Source organism: Lynx canadensis, chromosome A1, assembly GCF_007474595.2.
Source record: "Lynx canadensis isolate LIC74 chromosome A1, mLynCan4.pri.v2, whole genome shotgun sequence".
NCBI lineage: Eukaryota > Metazoa > Chordata > Mammalia > Carnivora > Felidae > Lynx > Lynx canadensis.
The window spans coordinates 163,371,126-163,395,142 of NC_044303.2; the positions used below are offsets into that span (position 1 = coordinate 163,371,126).

The 24,017-nt window shown below is 37.1% G+C and overlaps 1 protein-coding gene across 15 annotated transcripts in view; it reads right to left on the minus strand.

Moving 5' to 3' along the window:
• Positions 1-24,017, minus strand: part of SLCO4C1 (solute carrier organic anion transporter family member 4C1) — a 113,068-nt gene that overhangs the window by 4,025 nt on the left and 85,026 nt on the right. For 6 of the 15 annotated variants that reach the window (XM_030325789.1, XM_030325647.1, XM_030325709.1 and 3 more), the window contains 3 exons: positions 16,213-16,347; positions 15,844-16,022; positions 15,074-15,732 (listed from right to left, as the gene is read on the minus strand). In XM_030325789.1, coding sequence (XP_030181649.1) covers positions 15,960-16,022; positions 16,213-16,347 — 198 coding nt within the window. In that variant the 3' untranslated portion in view covers positions 15,074-15,732; positions 15,844-15,959. Of the gene's footprint in view, positions 1-15,073; positions 15,733-15,843; positions 16,023-16,212; positions 16,348-16,368; positions 16,476-24,017 lie in introns of those variants that run through there. The other 9 variants (XM_030325661.1, XM_030325654.1, XM_030325736.1 and 6 more) reach the window with 6 other exon arrangements.

Here is a 24,017-nt window from a genome sequence, read left to right on the forward strand (position 1 = left end):
CTTATTTTTTTCATCGTAAGAAAAATAGATGCTTTTCTTCTTCGTGAGGAAGCTGTGAATTATTTTGGTAAGTGTGATACTGAAATATCAATTCAGATCTCCACATATACTCAGGATAAGGTGTTAGAGTGTATATCAGATATACTCAAAAAATAAAAATGTTTTCAAGCCTTTCTAGGGTTAGTTTCCAGTATAGTTTTTTCACAAAATGCAAAAACTATTGGGAATTTTCACTGCCCAATGGGGAATATACTCCATGGCTCTGAATGCTACCAGTGTGAAGCACCTTCTAAAGTTGTTCACAATGAGCACAGTGTCTCAGCTGGCATCTGTGGGGAATGCTTGTTGAGTACCTAAGGAATCACAAGTACAAAGCAGGACTCTCAGCCTGAATATTTGCACTGGAACATCACCTAAAAATATTCCCTAGTCATAAATTTGTCTGGGATACTGATAATTCAATTTTAAATTACATGCCTAGATTATGAATCCAGGAATCTTAGTTTGTTTAAAAAGGACCCTTACCAACCCCAAATGCACATCAAAAGTGGAACTAATTACTCTACTTCCTCCCTATTTCTTTCTCTTCATTTTTCCATTTCTCTCTTTTTCATTCGCACACACAGATACTTACTCCTGGAAGCTATTTCTTCTAACAACTATGAAAAGGAAATATGATGCCTGGGCAACGAGGGTTCAAAATGCTCATTTTCTAGAGGTTCAACACTCGACACCATGTAGTAAAATGATACATCCGTATTTTAAATTGTACCTTCAGATTCAAATAAATTACCAAAGTACATCATTTCTTTCATAGAGTCAGTGAGTAATACAATAAACCTTTATCAATGGCTAAGGTGTACAAGTATGACACCCCTGAGGCTAACTTGATGACGTAACACAGAAGTTTCTGAAAGCTTTGAAAAAATCAGGGAAATGGAAGATGTAATCTAGGGAAATGAAATAATTTCAGTTTCTAAATGACAATTCTTTTAAGTTTGTCTATTTATTTTGTGATAGACAGCATGAGCAGGGAAAGGGCAGAGAGAGAATCCAAGCAGGCTCCATGCTGTCAGCTCAGAGTCTGAGGTGGGGCTCAAACTCACAAACCATGAGACCATGAGCTGAGCTAAAACTGAGAGTTGGACACTTAACTGACTGAGCCACTCAGGTGCCCCAAAAACTATTTTTTTAATAACTTATAAAAAGTACTATTATGACCATAAATGGATTAGACAAACTTTCTATCTTGCTTGCCTTCACAAGTCCTCAGTTATTAAATGTGAATTACGTTTGGAGATGGACAGGCCATTGATATTCAATGAAGCCTAAAAATACAGATGTTTCTTCCTCTAAAACTGAATTTATCATTTATAAAATTTTTATTATGGGAAAAATAAATTCAAGTTCCATATATTCCATAGTTCCACTGTAGTCATAAAATATATTTATTACTCTAAAATATAATATAAATACAGTAAGTCATAATTTCTGGGAACTTACTACCTTAAATATTAGTATATAAAATCTATTTTTTCCTCATTAAATGATTGCTGCAAAATCTTTAACGAAAATTACGAATTCAGCTGGCCTCATATGATGCATACATCTCTTTATTACAGCAAGAATAGCAATATGTGGAATGTACATCACAATCGAGACATCAAAAGTATATTTCCTATTATAAAACAATCTCAAACTTAATGTAAAATCTTTTAAACATTTCAAAAATGTTTATACTATTTGACTGGGTTGACATGATACTATTCTTCCCCAAATGCTTGAGCGTGTTCCTCACTCACGAAGACAGTTCTGTACTCAATCCGGTATGAAAACTGAAAAAGGGATATAGGGATATATATATATATATATATATATATATATATATACACACATATAGCCACTGGGTGGCTCAGTTGGTTAAGCATCCAACTTCAGCTCAGGTCCTGATCTCACAGTTTGTGAGTGGGAGCTTTACACTGGGTTTTCTGTTGTCAGTCCATTCTGTTGTCAGAGCCTGTTTCAGATTCTCTCTCTCTCTGCCTTTCCCCTGCTCTCTCTCTCTCTCTCTCTCTCTCTCAAAAATAAACAAGCACTTAAAAAAAATAAAATAAAATTGTTCACCAGTCTTCCCCACTAAAAAGCCAACCTTATCCCCTTTGTAATAAGTATTTTGTTGGAAGTTATTTTGAAACTGTAAAAATCCCATTCCTAATCAAACGTTCAAGTTACCAGTTTGCTTTTTATCAGTATGAACATAAGGATATCCATTCCATTCAATGGGTCATGATCCTTGTTATTACTATTTAAGTCTCAATTTTTTTTCCAGTTTTGACCTTTGGAAACTCATCAAATATAGCTCCAATGTACTTTCAACGTATTCCCATTATTCTTGAACACTCCTTTACTTTATGGTTGAAAAAGAAGTTCCAGTCTCATCGGGTGCATTTCCTACCCAGCCCTGGCACTTCTTCATGGCACTTTGGTTCCTTTTTAGTGGAGCAATGTTCAGAAATCAAGGGCACTATGTTAGTAATTGTTAGGGAGGTGAAGCTATTCCCAGTCATTGTCAGGGGAAAGAGCTAGGGAACATATGTAGATGAAGATAGAGGTACACACATGTACACACATACATATCCCATATATGTACTTTTGTTATTACCTTCATATATCCTATAAAACCAAAGTGCATTGCTAGTTTGTGATTTTTTGCTTCATTTACTTACCTTTAGAGTGACGAAGAACAAAGAAAATTACTTCTTATGTTTCTGCTTCATTGCCAGCAGCAATATACAAATGTACAAATAAGTACATAATAGCATCTCACTGTTGTTTTAATTTCAGTTTCTCTAATGATAATGTTGAATACCTTTTCACATGCATACTTACTATATATTTATCTGCTCTGATTTGTGTTCAAGCGTTTTGCCCATTTGTTAAGAATTGTATTATTTTCTTATTTTTGAGTTTTAAGAGTTTTTTATGTTTTGTGGTTATGAATCCTTTAACAGGTGACTTGCAAATATTGCTCATACTCTTTTGTCACTTCATGCCTTTAACAGTTATCTTTTTCACAGCAAAAATTGTCTAATTTTGACAAAGGCCAATTACCTTTCTCTTTGTCAGTAATAACATATTTTAACTTGGTGTCTTAAACGGATGTTCACTTGTGCCCTGGGGCTGCAGCTTTGGCTGCTTTTCTCTCTGAAACTAGGCTTCCATTTGTTAAGGTAGTGAGGGCCCCTAAAGCCTTTCACACAGTGCTGGCTTCTCTTCTTCAGGACTCCACCATGGAGGCAGGCTTTCTTTAGTCTCCCAAACTACCTCCAACCACTCTTAGGTTCCTGGACAAGATCCTGAGAGATGATGCAAATAACGCCTTTTGTCTTTAATATGAGTGAGGGATTATCTCCTCAAGGTTGTCCATGTTCAGGCTTCAGCAATTTGCTACAAAGTTTAAGTGGATTCCTATATGCCTATAATGTGTCCAGCATCTCAGCTTCCTGTACTATGCACAGTTAAGATTATTCTTGGGTCCTATAGCTCTAGAGGGACATGTTTTACATTAGATGTCAGGTAATTTGTCCTGTGACAAAAAAAGCTAAATTTTTTTATTTTATTTAGCTTGCTCTTAAACTTGGTTGAGGGCGACCCACTGTTTCCAACTTTCTTTTCTTTTTTTTTAATCAATTAATTTATTTGAGACAGAGAGAGAGAGCAAGAGAGAGAGGATGCAGGCACAAGCGGGGGTGGGCCAGAGAGAAGGAGAGACAGAATCCCAAGCAGGCTCCACACCATCAGGGCAGAGCCTGATGTGGAGCTTGAACTCAGAAACCTTGAGATCATGACCTAAGCCAAAACCAAGAGTCAGACTGACTGACTGCACCACCCAGGTGCCCCTGTTTCCAACTTTCTATACCCTAGGCAGAAGCAAAACTCTAGATCATCTTCTAAATGGTTTTCTCATTAAAAACCAAGCAATAAAGTCCTCAAAAGATTAACGAAATGTGCTATGTATGTATCTGTATATGTATACACATGGATACATGAAAATGAGAAGAGACGTTTCCATTTTATTCTTATAGTAAATTACAAAAAGGTTAATGAAGATTTTCAGAAACTCTAAACTGTAATGCAATTTATTACACAATTTAGGCTAATTTCATAGTTGATTTATACATTGACATTTTATATTAGATGCCAGTGAGCATAATGAGATATAAAATTACGGGACTGCATAAAGCTTGTGAAGAGACAGGAATATATATCAAATATAAGTTACTGTTCAAGGAAATTGCTGATTACCTGTCCTTTACTCTGGGTTATTAAAGATTAACGTTTTCAAGCATAACCTGAGAAAAATATAGTCTGGGGATCCCATCTCTGCTATCTCTCTAGACACTAAATGAACAAATAGCAATACTTTATGAATTTTACACCTCAAATAGTTGAGTGCTTTCTGTATTTTGCCTCATAGCATAAATTTTATAGCGTTACCTAAGCCAACTACTGAAACAAATAGTGTCTCCCTCCAGAAACAAAACTTAAAAAAAAAAAGCCAAAACCCCTGAAGAAATTTTTTAAAAATATCAAAATTATGTTGTCATCTCCTTGAACATGCAACTAATGATGCCATCAACACAGCATTGGCTTTGGATAACAGACCAGCAACAGAACTGCCCACTACTGATAGGCCAATTAGAAAACACACTAAGAAAGATTTAACTGTCATGGTACCTGGGTGGCTCAGTTGGTTAAGCATCTGATTCTTGACTTTGGCTCAAGTCATGATCTCACTTTTTTTGAGTTCGAGCCCCATGTTGGGCTCTGCAATGACAGCACAGAACATGCATGGGATTCTCTGTCTCCCTCTCTCTCTGCCCCTCCTCCACTCACTTTCTATCTCTTGAGAGAAAGAAAGAAAGAAAGAGAAAAAGAAAGAATCTTTTTTTAAAAAAAGGCTAAGATAAAGAGTAGCATGAGCACTCAAACTTCGTATGTGAAGAAGACAACATGGAAAGGCATGTTCATGGTGTCTTGAAGCATTCCTCACTCAGATGAGTAGGATTCAAGCCATGCCTCCATTGACAGCTTGGTGTAATATATTCCATTAGCTAAACTAAGTTTTTCATCAGATCTATTTGGGAGTTTACAATTAACCCTTCACTGTGAATTCCTCCACATTTTGTAGAAAATGCTCAATTTGAATCATGAGATAAAAACAAGAATCCTACCGAGTCACAAAGAAACTTACACTTAAAATGGCACAAGTATGGAAAGGACATTGATTAGGATTGTGCAGCAATTTATCTAGGATGACACAGATCCATACACAAAACTCACAGAAAAGGATAGAATTTCGTTTCTTTTAACCCTCTTAAGTTACGTATACAGAATTTATGAAATTTACCCTTTGTTTTTCCAGGTTAGTTCCTATCAATCCCTTTTCTCTCAAAAAGAATAAAATAACTCCTCCTTTTGTCCAACTCTATCTTTTAAACTTTCTGAAATTTCAAACTCTGTTTAGGGTCTATCAGTATACCCATCCTTCACCACTAAATTAACCCTTTCTTGCCAGATGTGCACGTTTTCCCCTTTGCACTGCTGTGTTCTCCAGTTGTTCATTTTTTGGAATCAAACTTTTGTTTTGTTTTTCTTCCCAACTTCCTAGATTCTCAATTTGGGATATTTGCCCAAAGATGCTGATGTTTGAAGTTGGAATAAAGCATACCCTGTATCAATACTGAGTGAGTCTGAATGAAAATTTTCCTGGAAGCTAAGGAGTTAAGCACTAAAATCCAAAGGCAGCCTCTGTGGAGACCAAGACTGTGATTCAGTTAACTTTGGTTGAAAAATGGACACTAGATCTATTTTGCTCAAACCAAATAATTTAAACCTTTTTATTACATTGCTAGAGAAATAGAATTATTCAGAAAGCATAGTACTGATGAATTAGGCTATTGTGACTTTAAATTCAACTTGGAGAAAATCCTATGCTACCATTATAAGAAGTTTATAAAAACTAGGAAGTAGTTTATTTTTCTACAAAGGCTGCCTTCAACCACACACCGTTTAATCTGTTTCCATTTCCATATCCCATGACTTCTGTATCCCATGACTCCCATGAGTCATTTTAAGGTATCAAAATCCAGGCTCAGCAACTAAGATTCATGTTCAGGTACTAAGCAACTTCATCTGTTCTAAGTTAAAACTTTAATCTCTCTTTCAAGCCAAAGCTTTCCTCCTCTTGCACAATCCTAAACTATTGTTCAGATCTCTGGTGGGAGAAGTACACTCTGATCTTTCACTTCCACTTGACTTCTTTCCCAGCTATTTTCTGGCTTTTCTAGAGCCATTGAGAAACTTAGAGAAACCAGGTAAAATTTTATATTTGCACTTCTCTCTTCCTGACTCATACTGGATGACCTCAATGTCCTTCCAAATGGCAGGTAAAAAATATGGGCTTTTTGTGTAGGAGAGGTAAAGTTCTTTGAAGGCCATATGAGAACTTTGGCCTTTCACTTTTTCTAGAGATAGGCTATCACAGTTGACCTGCAGTCTTGTGATTCACCCATGCTCAACTGATGCTCGCTGAAGTATGCAATACAACCTACTTTTGGATTCTCTTTGCCCAAACAGGTTACCATATTGCTTTTAAATTACTATCTTTGGAGTGCCTAGGTGGTTCAGACAGTTAAGCATCTGCCTCTTGATATCAGCTCTGATATTAATCTCAGGTTCATGAATCGAAGCCATGAAGTGATAAATTTTTATGATAAATATCATAAAAAATATGGTAAATTACTATCTTTGACAGAAAGAGTAAAGGACAAAGCACATCTTTTGCATCGTGCCACCTGATTCCAGTTTCTTTCTTATTTTTAAACTTCATGGTAGTTCTTGACTAACATTTGTTTGTCAGTGATTCTCTCTTGTAAATGAAGTATACTAAAAATAAAAGACTGATACTTCCCAAAACACCAGCATATTCTAAAGGAGTAAAAAATGTTCATTCTCAAATATACCATTGCAGTAAATAAATACATACTTGAAAAGAGTCAGCCTCCTTTCTTTTCTTTGGAAGTATTTTATTAATGTCCACCTGTAAGGCATCTGGAAAGAATCTTGAAGTATTCAGGTCTTTACGATCTAGATCTATCCTTCCAGGATAATGAAAACACCAGCAATGTCAAGAAGTTTCTTTTTTCACAATATTAAGTGTAAATACACAATCACAAATTCCCCTTACCTAAATTTGCTTATTTTCTAACTGACCAGCCAACAAGTTGAATGCCAGTTGTATTCAGAATAATGAACTTGAAATTGCCAGTGACAAAATTTCCTACTGTCAACTTCTATTTATATAGGGAAAAAAATAGAAGGCAGTGGATTTTACTGACCTGACACTAAAGCTTTTTATAATTTCAGGTCCAAAACATTGTACAAGGTGAAATGCCAAATAATTCACACATGGGCAAACAAAGACCACAACAAGAGGAAGCAAAGTCTATGCATACAATTGTTTTCTACTTAAATGCTTTACACATGCTCGAGTTTGCCTGGAGTGCCAGACTCCACAGAACCAGGTAAATACATAAATGCAATTTCTATACTACATCAAATAATACACAGTTAACAAATATTTAGCTTTGTATATTCTGTTTATAAAATACCTGCCTACTTCAAAGAGAAGAATGTCTTACAAGAAGGGGTGTGGTTCAGGGCTGCTTCCGAGGCAGAAGGCACACAGGGAAAACCATACTATAGTAATCTTTCTCTCACACTGTTTCTTATGGGTAAAACCCAGTAGAAACAAACATTAGATATGGTCTAGAAAGGCTAAACACATGCACACACACAGAGAGAAATGCCTGTGAGGTTCCTGGCATTCTCTATACTTCTTATATGCTCCTGCCAGTTAACTCTCCAAACTTCTGCACTGTGTCTGTTTGGTCTAGGATGAGGACCTGAATAGAAAACATCATACCCCTCCCCTCCATGCTTTTTGCCCTTTTGTTTGATTGGGCCAACTGAGTGCCTAGCGGGGTGCTGGAGGGAAGGATAGGGCAGAATGCTAGAAGCATAGTTGGGATATTTATTCTCCAGCTCCCTCTCTGAGAAATCAGCATGGATTGGCAGCACCCTTCACCCCAAATGAAGGTCACGGTTTCACTCAAGGTGGCTCCCTTCCACAAAGCAGTCTTCTTCCAGGTTGCAGAAACCCTCCCTTTCCCAGTTTCTCCAAGTCAAGAGTGGTAACAGCTGTTACTCACTCCATGCTACAACTTTCTACCACTTTTTAAAATATTGTTTTTACTAAACCATTCTTAAATCATGCCATTTGGAGTGTGTCACGGTTTCCTGCTGGAACCTTGACTAACAGACATGAGGGTCACCATTACACCTGCTTCATTCCCCACCATACACTAAGTTGTGGGAATAATGCATGGCAAGGGCACATAGTAATTATTTAATTCCAGAAAGGAAGGAAGAAAAGGAGCTAGGGAGGGAGGAAAGAAGGAAGAAACCTGCCTACAGAGTTTACATTTAAAATTAACAATGGAAAGGCTTATCTGCTTTTGTATTCCCCCTTTTGGTTATTACCTGGGGGGCGGGGGGGAGGCAGCACTTAGACTAACTGTAGTGAGTCTCTGTCTTAAATCTTCCCTCCAACATCTCACCTGGACTCTAAAAACAGTATTGACTGCTTTCTCTGTTTTGATTTTAGATCTCCTATAATTCATTCTCTGTAAAGTTGTCAGGGTGATTTCTCTAAAAACGCATACTTTACCCCTGCAGCTTCTAAGCTACTCACAGTCTTGTAGGTCAAGTCCAAACTCTTGAATGTACCACGTATAATGTGCTATCTCTAGTTTCTACCATCCTCTTTAGACTTATCAAATCATTAATGTCAACCCTCAAAACCTTGTTCCAGGATACAATGCTACTATGTAAAACAGCAAATGTCCAAAATTACATTTAGACATTGTTTTAAACTTAGGAAATAAAAACAAACAAAAAGTACATACATTAGTGAGCAAGAAAGGGTAGGGACTTTAAAATGTGGGCCATTGAAATAAACTAAGGGTGGGGCACCCGGGTGGCTCAGCTGGTTAAGTGTCTGCCTTGAATCTGGCTCAGGTCATGATCCCAGTGTCATGGGATCAGCCCTAGGTTGGGCTCAGTGCTGAGTACAGCCTGCTTAGGATTCTCTCTCTTTCCCTCTCTGTCCCTCCCCCTCTGCTCAGGAGCCAGTGCGCACATGTGCTCTCTCCCTGAAATAAAAAATCAAATTAAAGTGGCATTAAAAAAAAAAGAAAAACTAAGGTTGGCAAAGGACTAAAAGAATAACTTTAAAATGTCTTTTGGATCACAAAATCCCATTAATCCAGATCTAAGTTGCTATACTAAAACTAAAAGTAAAAACTCCGTTGAATGTTTAAATTTATTATTTAATAATTTGCAATATAAAGTACAGTTCAGCTTTTTAAAAGGGTTATTCTTCTATTTGTATATTTCAAACTTATTTCCTTTTTTTTTCTTTTTTCCCTCTCTAAGTACCTGTTTCAGTGGAGGAACACAGCTCATCCAAGGGGATGCCCAATGGAATACATAGATTTGATACACCCCTCCCCCACAAAAAATTACGTGATAGGAACTGTTCCGAAAAGCAATTAATCAACAGAGTAGGACACACTTATTGTGTTGTTCTTATCGTGATGTGCAAGCTAAACACCATGCTTTTGGTTGTTGCTATTTCACAGATCTTGCAGAACATAATTACAGAATTATAGACTGTCTACCAGAATAGTTGTCTAATCTCAAACAGATCACACACAGCTTGTCCCATTTGTTTTGGTCCCCTTTAATATCAATTACAATGACTGTCAGTTTGACACAATTTTAGAACAAAGATTGTAAGATTATACCTGGTTATCTATCACCCACAGAAGGAAAATACAATGTTTCTCATCTCTATTATACTAGCCTTTTTCCATCTGCCTTCAACATTTATAACTAAGGAAACAAGGTGTCACAGTGATAAGTTCCTGTCAGTGAAAACTTCAATAAAACAGCTGCATATTTTCATGCAAAAACCCCTCATCTATTGATTACACTTAGGACACTCTTGGTTACAAGCTAACTCACACACACTTAAGTCAAAAGGCAGCTGTTCACTATAAGAATGTTGAGTGTAGCTTTGCATTTTTCCGTCAAATTAATGACTGGGTCCCAAAAGGAAATCAGAAGCTTTAAACATTCCCAATTTTAATACAATTACCCCAATTGTTACTCAGTGTTATAGATTAAGTTCTCCAGAAAGCAAACTCTAAGACAGAGTTCAGCATACAAGATGTTTTGGAAGGAGCACCGCCAGGATCAACAATTGTGGAAGGGAAGATAAAGAATTAGAATTGAGCAGAGGAAGAGGCCAAACTGCCATACAGGTTTTACAGGCTCACCAGACCCAAGAATCATCTGGAGCTAAAGTGATCCTTCAGCCTTGTCCCGCTTTGAAACAAAATAAGTGAGCCTTATACTTCTGCCTCCTTCACTCATTAGATGTGAACTGACCCTGGAAGGGCATGACTTTAGGTGAGATGGCTATGTGATTGAGACAATCACTCAACAGGTGAAGACTATTTGCTTCTGCACCTGGATAGTAAGTCTTTCCTTCAACAAAGATCTGAGTGGCACATATGCCTGTCTATGTGGACCCCCTTTGTACCACCAAGCTCCATCTCTGCATGTATGCCCAGGAAACAGCATCCTCTGGAATCTAGTAAGCCTCAATTTTGTGGAGAAACGTAAAATAAAAATACGAAGGTTAGTAGAAATAGCTGCCCAACCCATCATCAATACCAATATCACCTTCCTTCATTACCTATACCAGACTCCCCTTGCAGCTGCCAACTCTGCTGGTCTCCAGGGCATATCTGGTGGCATGACCCAAACCCTCATTCCAGAGAGGACTGGACCCCAAGTCACTGTGCTGTTTTCAAGCTAGAATTGCTATAACTGTTCATTTACAGTAAAAAATGGGCAACAGGAATGTATTAGTCTTTTCAGCCTTCCATAATAGAATACCACAGACCAAGTTTGAGTAATAGTTCTGAAGGCTGGAAGTCTAAGACCAAGGTCCATTAGAGTCCATTCTTCGAGTAGGCCTTTCTTCTTCCTGGTGTGCAGATGGCTGCCTCCTCACCAAAACTTCACATGGCCTTTCTCCTTTACACATGCAGAGAGAGCATATTCTCTGGTAGCATAGCTCTTCCTCTTCCAAGGATACCAGTCTTATTGTATCAGGGCTCCTCTTAGGACCTCACTTAATCTTAATTACCTCTTTGAGTACTCTATCTCCAAGTGTAGTCATATTAGGCATTAAGGGTTCAACACACAAACCTGGGGGGAAGGGATACAATTCACTCCCTAAGAAGGAAGACCTAAGGGATACCTAAATAGTTTATCTTGCCCTGCCCCAATTGTGTAATTGAAGTCCTACTTCCTCCTGATGATCAGGATCAATTACTCCTGCGAAATGGTATCTCCACTTCTCACCTATTAGTCTCTGGACACAAAAAGTTCAAAGCGTCCAGTTGGCTGATGTAGATTACAGTCCAATGGGATACAGGCAAATGTGTGCTCACTATGGGGACAAGGACATCTGGCCCTGAAGGCTAGAGCTGCAGGGAGAAGAAACATCCAGCCCACTAAGGTAATTATGAGTAACAGTAAAGGAATTCACTCCTGCTTCTCTACTCTTGGGTTCCGTCAAAGATAACCATAACTGAGCACTGGTTAAAGTGGTAAAAATAGATTGTACTCAGTAACTACTGACAGTAGGGGAAAGAGTTGAGCTTCATTCTGATTTGTGAAAAGGCAATTTGGGCATTTTAAGGGAGAATGAGGGAGGGAAGAGACATTATGCATATAAAACACTTCTTAAAGTTTTAGTCAACATGAATTAGCTATTGTCTGCATTTCCAAAACAGATAGTTGGACACAAAATTTTATCTGTGGCTTTGTGACAGGACCAAGATAACTGGTTCCCATGGATAACTCTCAATGTAACAATAACCATGAGTATTACAACAAAAAATAATAGTATTACAGTAACAATTGTTGCATGATGTCTGTGTGTCAAGGACTATACCAAGTGTTCTACATGGATTACTTCCTTAATCTTTACAAACATTCTATTAGGTAGTTAGTAAATACGTGTGTATACACACACACACACACACACACACACACATGCATGCATGCATATATATACATATCACACATATACACACTCTGGCAGTGTGGAGCCTGCTTGGTATTCTCTCTCTCCCCCTCTCTCTCTGCCCCTCCCCTGCTTGGTCTCTCTCTCTCTCAACATAAATAAATAAACTTTTTAAAAATTAAAAATAAACACATACCTGCATATTTCAAATTGTATGATCCTAAATACATTAAATATTTTTCTACAATGAATCCTACATTCTACAATATAGATTCAAACACCTAAAAAATAAATTTTTCATAAAGTAAAGTTCACCATATATTCTCTCACTGAGAAAAACAATGTGCTTTTGATGAATTGTTAAATGACTTAGTTATAAAAGAACAAGATTTATTGCCCTACAAAAGCTAACTCCTTGATGGAATTTACTCTGTCTACATTTCAGAGAAAGAAAAATAAAATCAAAGTGTCTTCTATTGTCCTCCAGTGCCAGTCAATGTCATTTGAAACTGCCTCGTTACTGTGTAAAGGCCGAATCCATGAGCTTGCATCAACCATTACACTCAAGTATGTTAGAGGAGAAAAGAAAGCAAAATGTGTGGTTATGGAATCATACATTGCCCAGGCCTGCATCATTCTGACCATGGAACAAACTACTGAACCATGGAAAAAACACTAAATATATTGTGGGATACAGTTTCCAGTTCATCTTAAGTATTTGCTTCAAGTGGATTCCATGGTCTTTAAAGCCCTCTAAAGTCAATAAAATAAAGCTCAATAACTTTTGAATTTAAATCATCACATTGCCATCTTGTGGCCATAGAAGAGAAAATTGATGATCACTAGGAGCCTCTCCCTCTGCTTGTAACTTGGGTTATAAGGACAGGATAGCTCACCTGCGTGACTTACGGGAGGCTAAAAAGGCTCTGTTGCTCTGACTGGCAGCTATAGGACCTGATAGAGGACAGAACTTTTATATAATATTGGGATGTGATTGCTGAGCAGAAAAACACATTTTCCAAATTAAGTAGAAAGTAAGTAGAAACTAAGTTAAAATCTGAAAAGGTCTTAGTATGAAGCATCATACAGTGCTCCATAGAAAGATGGTGAAGTCACATTTGCTCAGGAACCTCTACTGTTTTCTCTAACTTGGACAACTACAGAATGAATGCTTTTCAAAAGTGTAACAGATTGGACATCCAATTCATGCAGTTGGAAATCAAATTTAAAGCAGAAACCCCTCAAAGCAAAGTGTCCCTGTTTGGCTGACTTAAGACTCCACTCAGGTGTGCATCAAGACAAATACCAAGGCCAGATTTCTTGTCTTAAATTCCCAACCCTATTTTGAGTTATTAAAAAAAAAAAAAGTCTTTATTTGAACTTAAATGTCATGCCTTAGTATGGCTGCATGTTAACATCTAATTACATTTGCCTGTGGATTCATTAATTCATCAAAATTTGCCAACTTTACTGCTGGGAACATATAACAAAAGTATGAATTCTGTGAAGCACGAGTTGCTTTCCTAACATATGACAAAGCTAGGAAATTTTCAAGAGAAAGATGATGCACATAGGTAACCAAGTAAGTAGCTCCTGCTAAGTTAGCTGATGAAGAGGGGAATGTATAGTGGTCTAGGAATGACTCGGAGGAGGAAAAGGGGAGCAAAAGGCAGGGCAGGGCATTTAAAGAATATACAGGCTCTGTAAGATTGTGTTTTATTCTGCCTTAGTTCAAGAACGCTTTGCAGTCTATGACCCACGATCATCTCTGTGACATTCCAAGGAAACTTGAGAGCAAGCGGCAGTTCCCAGGAAGCTGGCCCCATGACTGGAATGAGCAACCACAGGCTGGAGAGACTAAAAGACCTCAAACTTATCTGGTAGACTTCCTCTACAAGTGAGTGCTCCAAAAATACCTATTAGCTGCTCCCATACCTATGTTATTTATTTCTAAAATTTCATTCATCATGTAAGAATTCTGATGAATAATTTCCAGGCAATAAATAGTTCTTGCTATCCTTCAACTTGCTCCAGCTAGTGAAACTATGGAAAACCAAATCCCTAAACTGTTTATTAGCTTTGAAGTGCCATTTTCCATTTCCTTTAAATCCCTAAATGTCTATGAATCTTGAAAGTGTCACGTTTCCTTACTATAGTCTTCCATTGACTTGAGATAGTGGATTTTTATAAACAACCGAAACGTGTGTCTCTATTTCCACTTCAATAGAGAAGGTCTCCTGTATTTATTTCCTGTTAAGAGGTAGGTAGTTAAGATTAGAATTTAGGGAAAATTCACTGTTCTTATATACACGGATGCTCACTTTAGAAGTTAATAGAACCATCACTCCATCTCAGATAATGGTCTACCCTTTGATTATTTGTAATTGCTTGAGAGTAGTCAGCAGATCTCTAGAGACATTTGGAAATGAATTTACAAAATTGACTTGCTCTTGAAATAGAATGAAACAATAAAGATAAATCATTTTAATAGGAATCAAAATTCTACTCCTCTCAAATATAAATTCTCTGAATAAAATGTATTTTGGGGAATCCTTATAAAGACAAATATCATTTCAGGAATTTTTGACTTAAAGAAATTGAAAATAACTTCTGAAGAGGACACATTCTGGCAAGTCAAAATTCCTGGGTTCAGTTTTAATTGACATCTTCATGTAGGTGCAATAGTTGATGAAAGGAACAAATTCTGGTGTGTCTGGGTGGCTCAGTCAGTTAAGCATTTGACTTTGGCTCAGGTCATGATCTCATGGTGCATGGGTTTAGGCCCCATGTTGGGCTCTGTGTTGACAGCTCAAAGCCTGGAGCCTGCTTCAGATTCTGTTTCCTACTCTGCCCCTCCCCACTCTGTGTCCTTTGCTGTTTCCTACTCTGCCCCTCCCCACTCTGTGTCCCACCTGTGTCCTTTGCTGGGAATCAGAGTTACTCAGGCATGATGGATGTTTCCTGGAGGAGGTGTGCAAGCAGGTTAAGTTTGGTGGCCTAAACTGATCTTTATGAGAGAAATGGATGCATGAAGTATTAGCCAATTGTCAGACTAGAATCTGGGCCAACTGGCAGATGGGCCTGCAGGCATATATAAATGATCTTCGTTCATGACATACTAGACTTGGTTCTAAGAAAATGTAAGCTAGAATCAGAAAATGAACATGCTCTCCAGTTCTGCTCAATACTCTGTAGCCCTAAGGGCTATAGCCCCCACAATTCTGGATCCCAATTTTCCAAGTATCAGAATCTAGGTTTTGGCACAGACATTGGCATTGACAAGGTGGGCATCAGCTATAGTGACAGACACATACCCATGCTCTTCACAACCAATAGCCATCATGGAGAGGGTTGGAGCTGCTGAGGAAGAATATGGCAGATGTTGACATGGTAACTGGAGAGAGACAATTCTTTTATGTCTTCTGCTCTCTCCTCTTCTGGTAGATTCACATGCACAGTCTAATGAAGAGCAAGGCCTCTACTACACAGCAGCAGCGTTTGGTTATCTGATAAGGTAAAAATATACGCCAGAGAAATTACCTTACTATAAATCCATAGCCTGTCCCCTCCAAAATGCCCCATAAATGTGTAGAGTAGTAAGGGTACAGATTACTCACCTGAAACCTTTACCAAGAGAAGACTGAGTATTGTATTGCAAAGCAAGACTCGCCCTTTGTATTCTAATTTCTTTATTCATCAGCATAATTGCCAACTTACTCAGACTTCAGGATTTTTATTGTTGGTGATGTGTATTAATTTGAAAGCATGTGACGATCAGTTGAGCAACGTACAGGCTCTGAAAAAAATTGTGTGTTTAATCTGACAGTGTAATTGATATGAAAATTATAATTGGTTAATGAATATAGAACACTTGGATCACATTAATTTTTCTGATTACTTTCATGGGTTTTCTTCAATTAGTTTTACTATCACATATTCCTTTTCATTTTTAACTCCACCAAAATGGGGAAAATATGGACACTCACTTGAATAAATCCCAGAATAACAGGCATATAGACATCCAGAGTTGCCTTGGACAACAATGAGCATGAGGCTGCTGGTGTTCCACTGAGGATGTTGTTTTGGTGACCAACACTCTTGAAGCCCTGAGATAGCCAGATCTGAAAATAAGATCACTCTGACAACTCTGTGATGGCTCAGGAAATTCTCAAACTACGTCAATATCTGGCTCTAACCCTAGTGTCTTGTCTTCTTGTGTTGCCTGTCCCTCAGCAGAGCCTGAGTTAGGCTGTAAGTACAGGATGAAGAATAAAGCCAATATTAGGCAGGAAGACAACCTAAGCAAATTGGAGAAATTTGACATTTACTTAAGATAACCACTAAAATAACACATAAAGACTGCTGTGATTGAAGATTAAGAGCGATCTACCTTTTCCAGGAAAGGTACAGACATCTATCAAGCTATCATTCTCAACTCTGGATTGAAAGAACATTCTCCTCCCCTCCACCCTCTCCCCAAAGCTTAATAGGCTGCCTCATGTTTTTCAAATTCCACATGGAGTAGCCCAAAAAAACTTTTTTTTCAAATTTTACTCAAAATATGTTGTATTTCATTAAGAACCATTCAACACAATAATTCAAGGACATAGGGGGAAAAAATCTAAGTCTGGAAATTATCTCATGGACTATCCAAACACACAGACTAGAAGAAGTATAAATTGTATCCCATGATGATGATAAAAAAGCAGAAATATTTTCTCATTTATATCCAATATAAAAAATGTACCCTTTCCTTTTCCCAATTAGATTTCACTGATATTTTTGATAATACATTTTCCCTTGTTATTAAGGACATAAGAATCACAGCCATTTATAGTTTTGAAGACATATGCAGTCCCTGAACATAATTAAAACTATATCATTTAACAATGATTATTGTTACTGCATTTTATTTGTTACCCATGCCTTCCTTTAAATTTATTTTAGTTGAATTCAGTTAACTACATCTGTCATTGTTACCTACTGTGTTTTCAAAATCTCTAGCCTGAAAATGCCATGTTTTTGAATCACACTGGTTTTACATAATCAAATCTGAGACTCTTCACCATTAAGCACAAATATTTAGATCACTCTTATTACTATAATTGTATTGGGATTGATTTGTTTTCCTAATTAATATTTTCTACTTCCATATTCTCTTGACACTTTAAATTTTTGTTTTCAAGTGTACCTGGATGGCTCAGTCAGTTAAATGTCCAACTCTTGGTTTCAGCTCAGGTCATGATATCATGGTTTGTGAGTTTCACCCCGGAATCAGGCTCTCTGCTGTCAGCATGGATAGATGCTGTCAGCATGCTGTCAGAATACTGCTTTCTCAGGATTCATAGCAATAGATGACTCAAGTACAGGGAAGTAAATCTAAGGTGCTAAATCTGTGATCATGGTCATTTGATATGAATTGAAATTAAAATGTATTCACTCACTCTACCCACTCATTACCCAGCTATAGAATCTCACTCTAGATACATAAAACATAAGATCACTGCCCAAGAGAAACCAAAGGTCCACACCTGATGCTAGAACTGCTTCACAAATGATAGGTGTTTATTTAATAGACACTTTCCCCCCTAGCTTCTTCAATTCCATGTATCCTTTTCTTCCACGCATGAAACAAACAACTAGTGTAGTTTTCTTCCCTTTTAAATACATTTAAGTTATTGCCAAAAGAACTTACCCCCTTTAGCTCTCTTTGTTCAATGAATAAAATTAGATACCTGTTGACCATTTTTGGGTTTCCAGTAATAACTTCCTCTTGACCATTTCATATCCTTCTAATTTTGTAATTGAAGAAAAATGGCAATGATAAGTTTTAAAGTTTGCCCCCAACAAATAAAATAGTGAAAAGAGGTTCTAGATTTTAGTTTTTCACCTTATTCAAATCCATTTAATTAGGGGGAAAAAAGCTACTTTATTAAGATGTAACGTTTCACCTTAACTTTATAAACACAAGAATAGTTATCCCAAACTATGATTAAGCTGACCTTAGATGTAGTAGCATAAGCTAGAAGAAGTATTTGTATAAATGTAAAATGATGTGGAGCACCTGGGGGCCCAGTTGGCTGAGCATCTGACTTTTGATTTCAGTTCAGGTCATGATCCCAGGGTTGTGGGATCAAGCACCAATTAGAGGTCTATGCTCACAGCATGAAGTCTGCTTGGGATTCAAACTCTCCCTCTATCTATTCCTCTCCCCCTATCACTCTGCCACCAAAAAAAAAAAAAAAAAAAAAAGAGGAAAAAATGGTGCAACTTACAGTCCTATCAAAACATCAAATATCTATGAATAAACAATGAAATATCTGTAAAAACTCTACACATAAAGTTACAAACTATCACAGAGTGGAATTAAGACATAAATAAATGGAAAGATAAAACACTTGAGAATCAGAAAATTCAATACTATAAATATGTTATGTCTCTGTTAATTGATTTGTAGATTCAGTGTCACACCAATCAAAATCCAAGCAGTTCTTTTAATGGAGATTGCCAGGTTGATTCTCACATTTCTGTAAAAAGGTGGAGAAGCATGGACACCTAAGACAGTGTTGAATAACATACACTTATAGGACTACAGTAGTTAAGACCGTGTAGTACAGGTACAGATAGAACAATAGGAACAAGAAACACATACAGATAGAACCTGATTTCTGGCAAAGTTGGCATGAAGAATAATAAAAACTAGATATCTTTCTAATAATTTTTGCTGCATTTATTGGATATGTGGATATCCATAAAGAACAAATAAATTAATCACTATCTCACAACATACACATGTACTTACATACAAATCATAGTGTCCTATAATTTAATCTTGTTGATGATTACATGAGTGTAATCTTTGGAATTACTTTGGAAAAAGATCATCAGAATTTACACTCACAATTTACCCATTTTTCTCTACGTGTGTTATACTTCATGTTATACTAAAAAGTATATTCTCAAAAAAGTCCTTTCATGGGGTGCCTGGGTGACTCAGTTGGTTAAGCAACTGACTTTGGCTCAAATCATGATCTCATAGTTTGTGGGTTCAAGTCCCAATTGGAGCCTGCTTCAGATTCTGTGTCTCTCTTTCTCTTTGCCCTTCCCAGCTAATGCTCTGTCTGTCTGTCTGTCTCTCTCTCAAAAATAAATAAACAATAAAAAAATTTAATCCTTCTAGATTTCTTTTATAAATTAATGACATTAATGGCTTATCTATATCTATGCCTTCTGCTCTGAAATTTTGTAGATGCCAATTAGTCTGCTATGGGTTGCCATAGTAAAATACCATAGAGTGAGTGGCTTAAATAACTGAAATTTATCTGTTACAGTTCTGGAAGCTGGAAGTCCAAGATCAAGGTGTTGGCAGGTTTGGTTTCTCCTGAGACCTCTCTCTACAGCTGTAGACTAAAACACAGACTGGAACTTTTTAACTCACTGTGTCCTCACAACATTTTTCCTCCATGCATGTTCATCTCCGGTGTTTCTTTCACTTCTTGTAAGGGACCTGTCATATTGGATTAGGGCCTCACCCTTAAGACTCATTTAACCCTAATTATCTCCTTAAAGGCCTTGTCTTCAAATACAGCCATACCAGGGATAAAGGCTTGAATTTTTAGGGGACACAATTCCATCTGTAATATCACCCATTCTGATTTGGGGACCCAGATGTGTGACTTGCTCTCCAAACTGGATGTGAAAAATATGCAGAGCCATAAGTCTGGATTCAGGATAAAGATACGACAATGAGGAGGTAGCCAGCCATAAATCCATCTTTCCAAGAATATAATAAAAATCTTAATGACTCAATAAGAAAGAAAGAAAGAAAGAAAGAAAGAAAGAAAGAAAGAAAACCACAAAATAATACCTTACAAACAACAGCAAAGATGAGATGGAAGGAGACAGATAGTGACATACATGTTCATATGCCCTCATCAAGGTTTTGGCCCAGATTATAGTCAGGGGACAGCATACTGGATACTTTGAAAGGAATGTTAAGGCAAGAAAGGTTTGGGAATCTGAAAAGAAATTAGTTTGTAGGCTGATTCACAAGATCTGCTGGCAGCCATATTAAGGTAGGATGAACCACATCAAGTTAATAAATATGAATTATGCATGCACCATATGCTTAGATCTGTGCTCAGTATTTTTAAAATATATATGGAAGATTAAAAACAAAGTATATGGAGGATAAAATATTCTCCCTTCTTTCAAGGGATGCATGACCATTATGGAGAAAGAGGACAACACCATTAGTCTTACAAATAATGGGCACGGATGGTCAGATTTAGGGCTCATATAATCAATTGTAAGGAAACAGTGCCCCATGATTTTGCTGCAATGCTGTGATGCAAACCTTGTTGTAAAATTAAGGTTGACATTTAAAAAGGAACACCCTGGGGCACCTGGGTGCCTAAGAAGTTAGGTCTGACTTCACCTCAGGTCATGATCTCATGGTTTGTGGGTTCAAGCCCCACATCGGGCTCTGTGCTGACAGCTCAGAGCCTGGAGCCTGCTTCCGATTCTGTGTCTCCTTCTCTCTCTGCCCCTCCCCCACTTGTGCTCTGTCTCTATCAAAAATAAATAAATGTAAAAAAAAAATTTTGTAAAGAAACACCCTGCCCAATATCTTACTGCAATATGTTTCAAAGTATATTTGTACATAAATATTTCATTTTCAATATGTCCATAAAGCCAAATGCCATACAGATTCCCAGTCTCCCTTCTATGAGGCAACACATTTTTAGTTATGGAAACTGAATTCATATTAACCATTGAATAAGTATGTATCTACTAGATTCTTAAGAAACTATTGACAGGTAGAAAGGAATTCAATAAGAGATGCCTGATCTCAGCCCCTTTGGAAGGATTTGTTGATTTTATAATTGACTTAAATTTGAGAGGGATAACAGGCTTATATGTTGTTGTGTTTCTACATGGCCTTAGGCAAAAAAAATTTGAATGCACAGGCCGTTTCTCCCTCTTTTGTGTGTGGTTTTAAAGCCAAGAGTACAAAATATACTCCATATTTTGCTTTTCATAACTAGGAGAAGTATAGTTTGTGCTGAAGGGGTTAAGTTCAAGGCATATTTCACTACACTTTATAAAACACTTATAGGATAATAACCATTTTCAATTATATCTAGTCAGGCATCAATACTCAACAATTATTTTTGTAAAATCTCATTCCTATTCTTGCAAGTAAGCAATTCTTTTCATCTAAAGCCATGTTTTTCAAAGGGGAGTCAAAATTTTCCATGAACATATAGGCTTTAGCCAAGGCAGAGAGTTCTGAGGCAGACCTGTATCTTCAATTTATCAATTCATATTCTCTCTGTCCTCCTCATGTCTTTCTCTGTTTCCATAGAGATCCTTATTGCTTTGCTTTTTTTTCAGTTTCTCCTTCTCTCTTCATTTAATGGTATTGCCTCTCTATCCTTTGTCTCTCTCTCCCTTCCTTCTTATCCTTCTCTCTGCTTCCCTCTCTCCTTCACACACACCCACAAGCATTATTTTATTCTTCTCTCTCTCAAATGCAGCACAAAAGAAACCAGAGCCAGACTTCAAGAAGTTTGTCCCACCCGTACAGTGTGACCTTAGGGGCAAAAGGAAGCTACTCATGAACAAATAAAAATACTCTGCAGCAACTGAAGTTCTTATAATCCAAATAATTTGTCATGAACAGGTATGGCTCGATATGCACAAGGTCAGGCCAATAACAGCACCTCACTCTTCTGTCCAAACAGTACCAAGTGCTGGGCAAGGTATGCAAACCAGGCCAGATGCAATCCTTCCCTGGGGAATTTTCTAATGGAAAAGACCCTCTACCCCTCAGGATCTGCACTGAAAAGATACAATCCAGGGATGCTCATGACCATGCAATCTTGAGGATCTTAAAGTCTTCAACTAATTGGATGAGGCTCATCGATATGATGGAGGGTGTTCTGCTTTACTTAATGTCTACTCATTGTAAATATTAAACATATCTAAAAAAATACCTTCCCAGCAGCATCTGGACTACTGTTTGGCCATAATAACTGGGCACCATAGTATAGTCAAGTTGACACATAATATTAACTAACCATTGCTGATAGTATGTGAACGAATTGTGTACAGATTATTTTAGAAAAGACATCGATCAACTTTTTGAAATAGTTATTTATGATATTTGTTTTAATGTGACTTGAAAAAGCATAACTAAAATACTAAACCTATGATATTAAGCAGATTATCGCAAAGAATATTTTCAAAGCTATGTAAGATAAAATAAATGTATTAATTAAGTGATAGTCCAAGCTGTATGTGTCAAAAACTTGAAGGTGATACTAAAATTAGTGAAGTCTGGAAAATCCCAGCCTAAGACCTTGTACCATTACAGATGAGAATATCCTTCACTGTTAATAAAACGAGTAGACATTTTCCAAGGTAGATTTTGATGAATTTAAGTCATATGCTAAGGACAGCATAGGAGACACATTCTTTGCAGTTAGAAGTGACCAATGATGTAAAAGCAGAGATTGGGTAGGACCTCTGAGAAATATTTTGTCTTTCGCCCTTCCTTTTTCTACAGCTTAGAAAGATGCTATGATAACTCCAACAGCCATACTGAACCACAAGTCAAGCTTAGGATGAAAGCCACATGCTAAGCGTGGTAGAATGGAAAGAAGAAGTAGGGCCCTATTGTTCACGACACCAACATACTATTCCTTGGCTTTCCACCTCCAATTTCTTATACCTGAAGAAAGAAATAAACCTTTCTCTTAATGAAGCCACTTTAACTGGATTGCTGCTTCTGGCAGCTAAGTGCCATCCTTAGTGCTACAGGAAGGACTTCTAAGGAAATTGGAAAAGGAAAAACACTTTTGCCAGCTGGTAAGTTAGGAGGAGATGTTAGACACAGGACATGAAAACAAACTGCTAAAACCATTCTAAAACAAACCCTAACTCAGGGAGGAAAGTGAAAGTTTTTGAAATATTTAAGACTAGTTGACAATGTTATCATAGTATTTTTTTCCATTTCAACACTTACTCCATCTTGAATCTTGTTTTAGTTGAAATGTGATACAGAAATGTGAATATGACCCCCCCGAAAATGCTCAATAAGGCTTTGGTCTTGGACAGTTCTGGGTACAAACAAACCAAACTGAAAAACTGCAAAAGGAAACATGATAGGGTCTATATGAGCTAAAGGATTAAAAATGCAAATTATGAGGACACACACACACACACACACACAAACTAAAGAAAAAAATCACCAAAGAAAAATTAACACTGTCCTTCCATCTTACGGATAATTTAATGTTTGTTAGCCTTTCATGCTGTTTACCATTATGTTAAATTCAAAATAATAAAATCTGAATTCACCAAACTTTTAGGCTTATTTATATTTTCTTAAAGACTTCTTCACTTTCCATAATTATGATTAATAGTGAAATTTTCTTGTGTGTGGAAAGATATCAAACAAAATATCAAAGTCAAATAAAATAATTTTTAAATAAGTACTTACTGGACATTTGAAGAGCACAGTACTTTATTACACAGAGGGTGATTATAAGCAGTTTCTTAATTGGAAATAAGGTATGAGGTTAAGACCATGGCTCTTTAGAGTACACATGGTAATAACCATGAGGATGAGCTATTGCAATAATAAAATATGCTTCTCTTTAGTTTTTTTAATATAATTTATTGTCAAACTGATTTCCATACAACACCCTGTGTTCATCGCAACAAGTGCCCTCCTCAACACCCATCACCCACTTTCCCCTCTCCCCCACCCCCCATCAACCCTCAG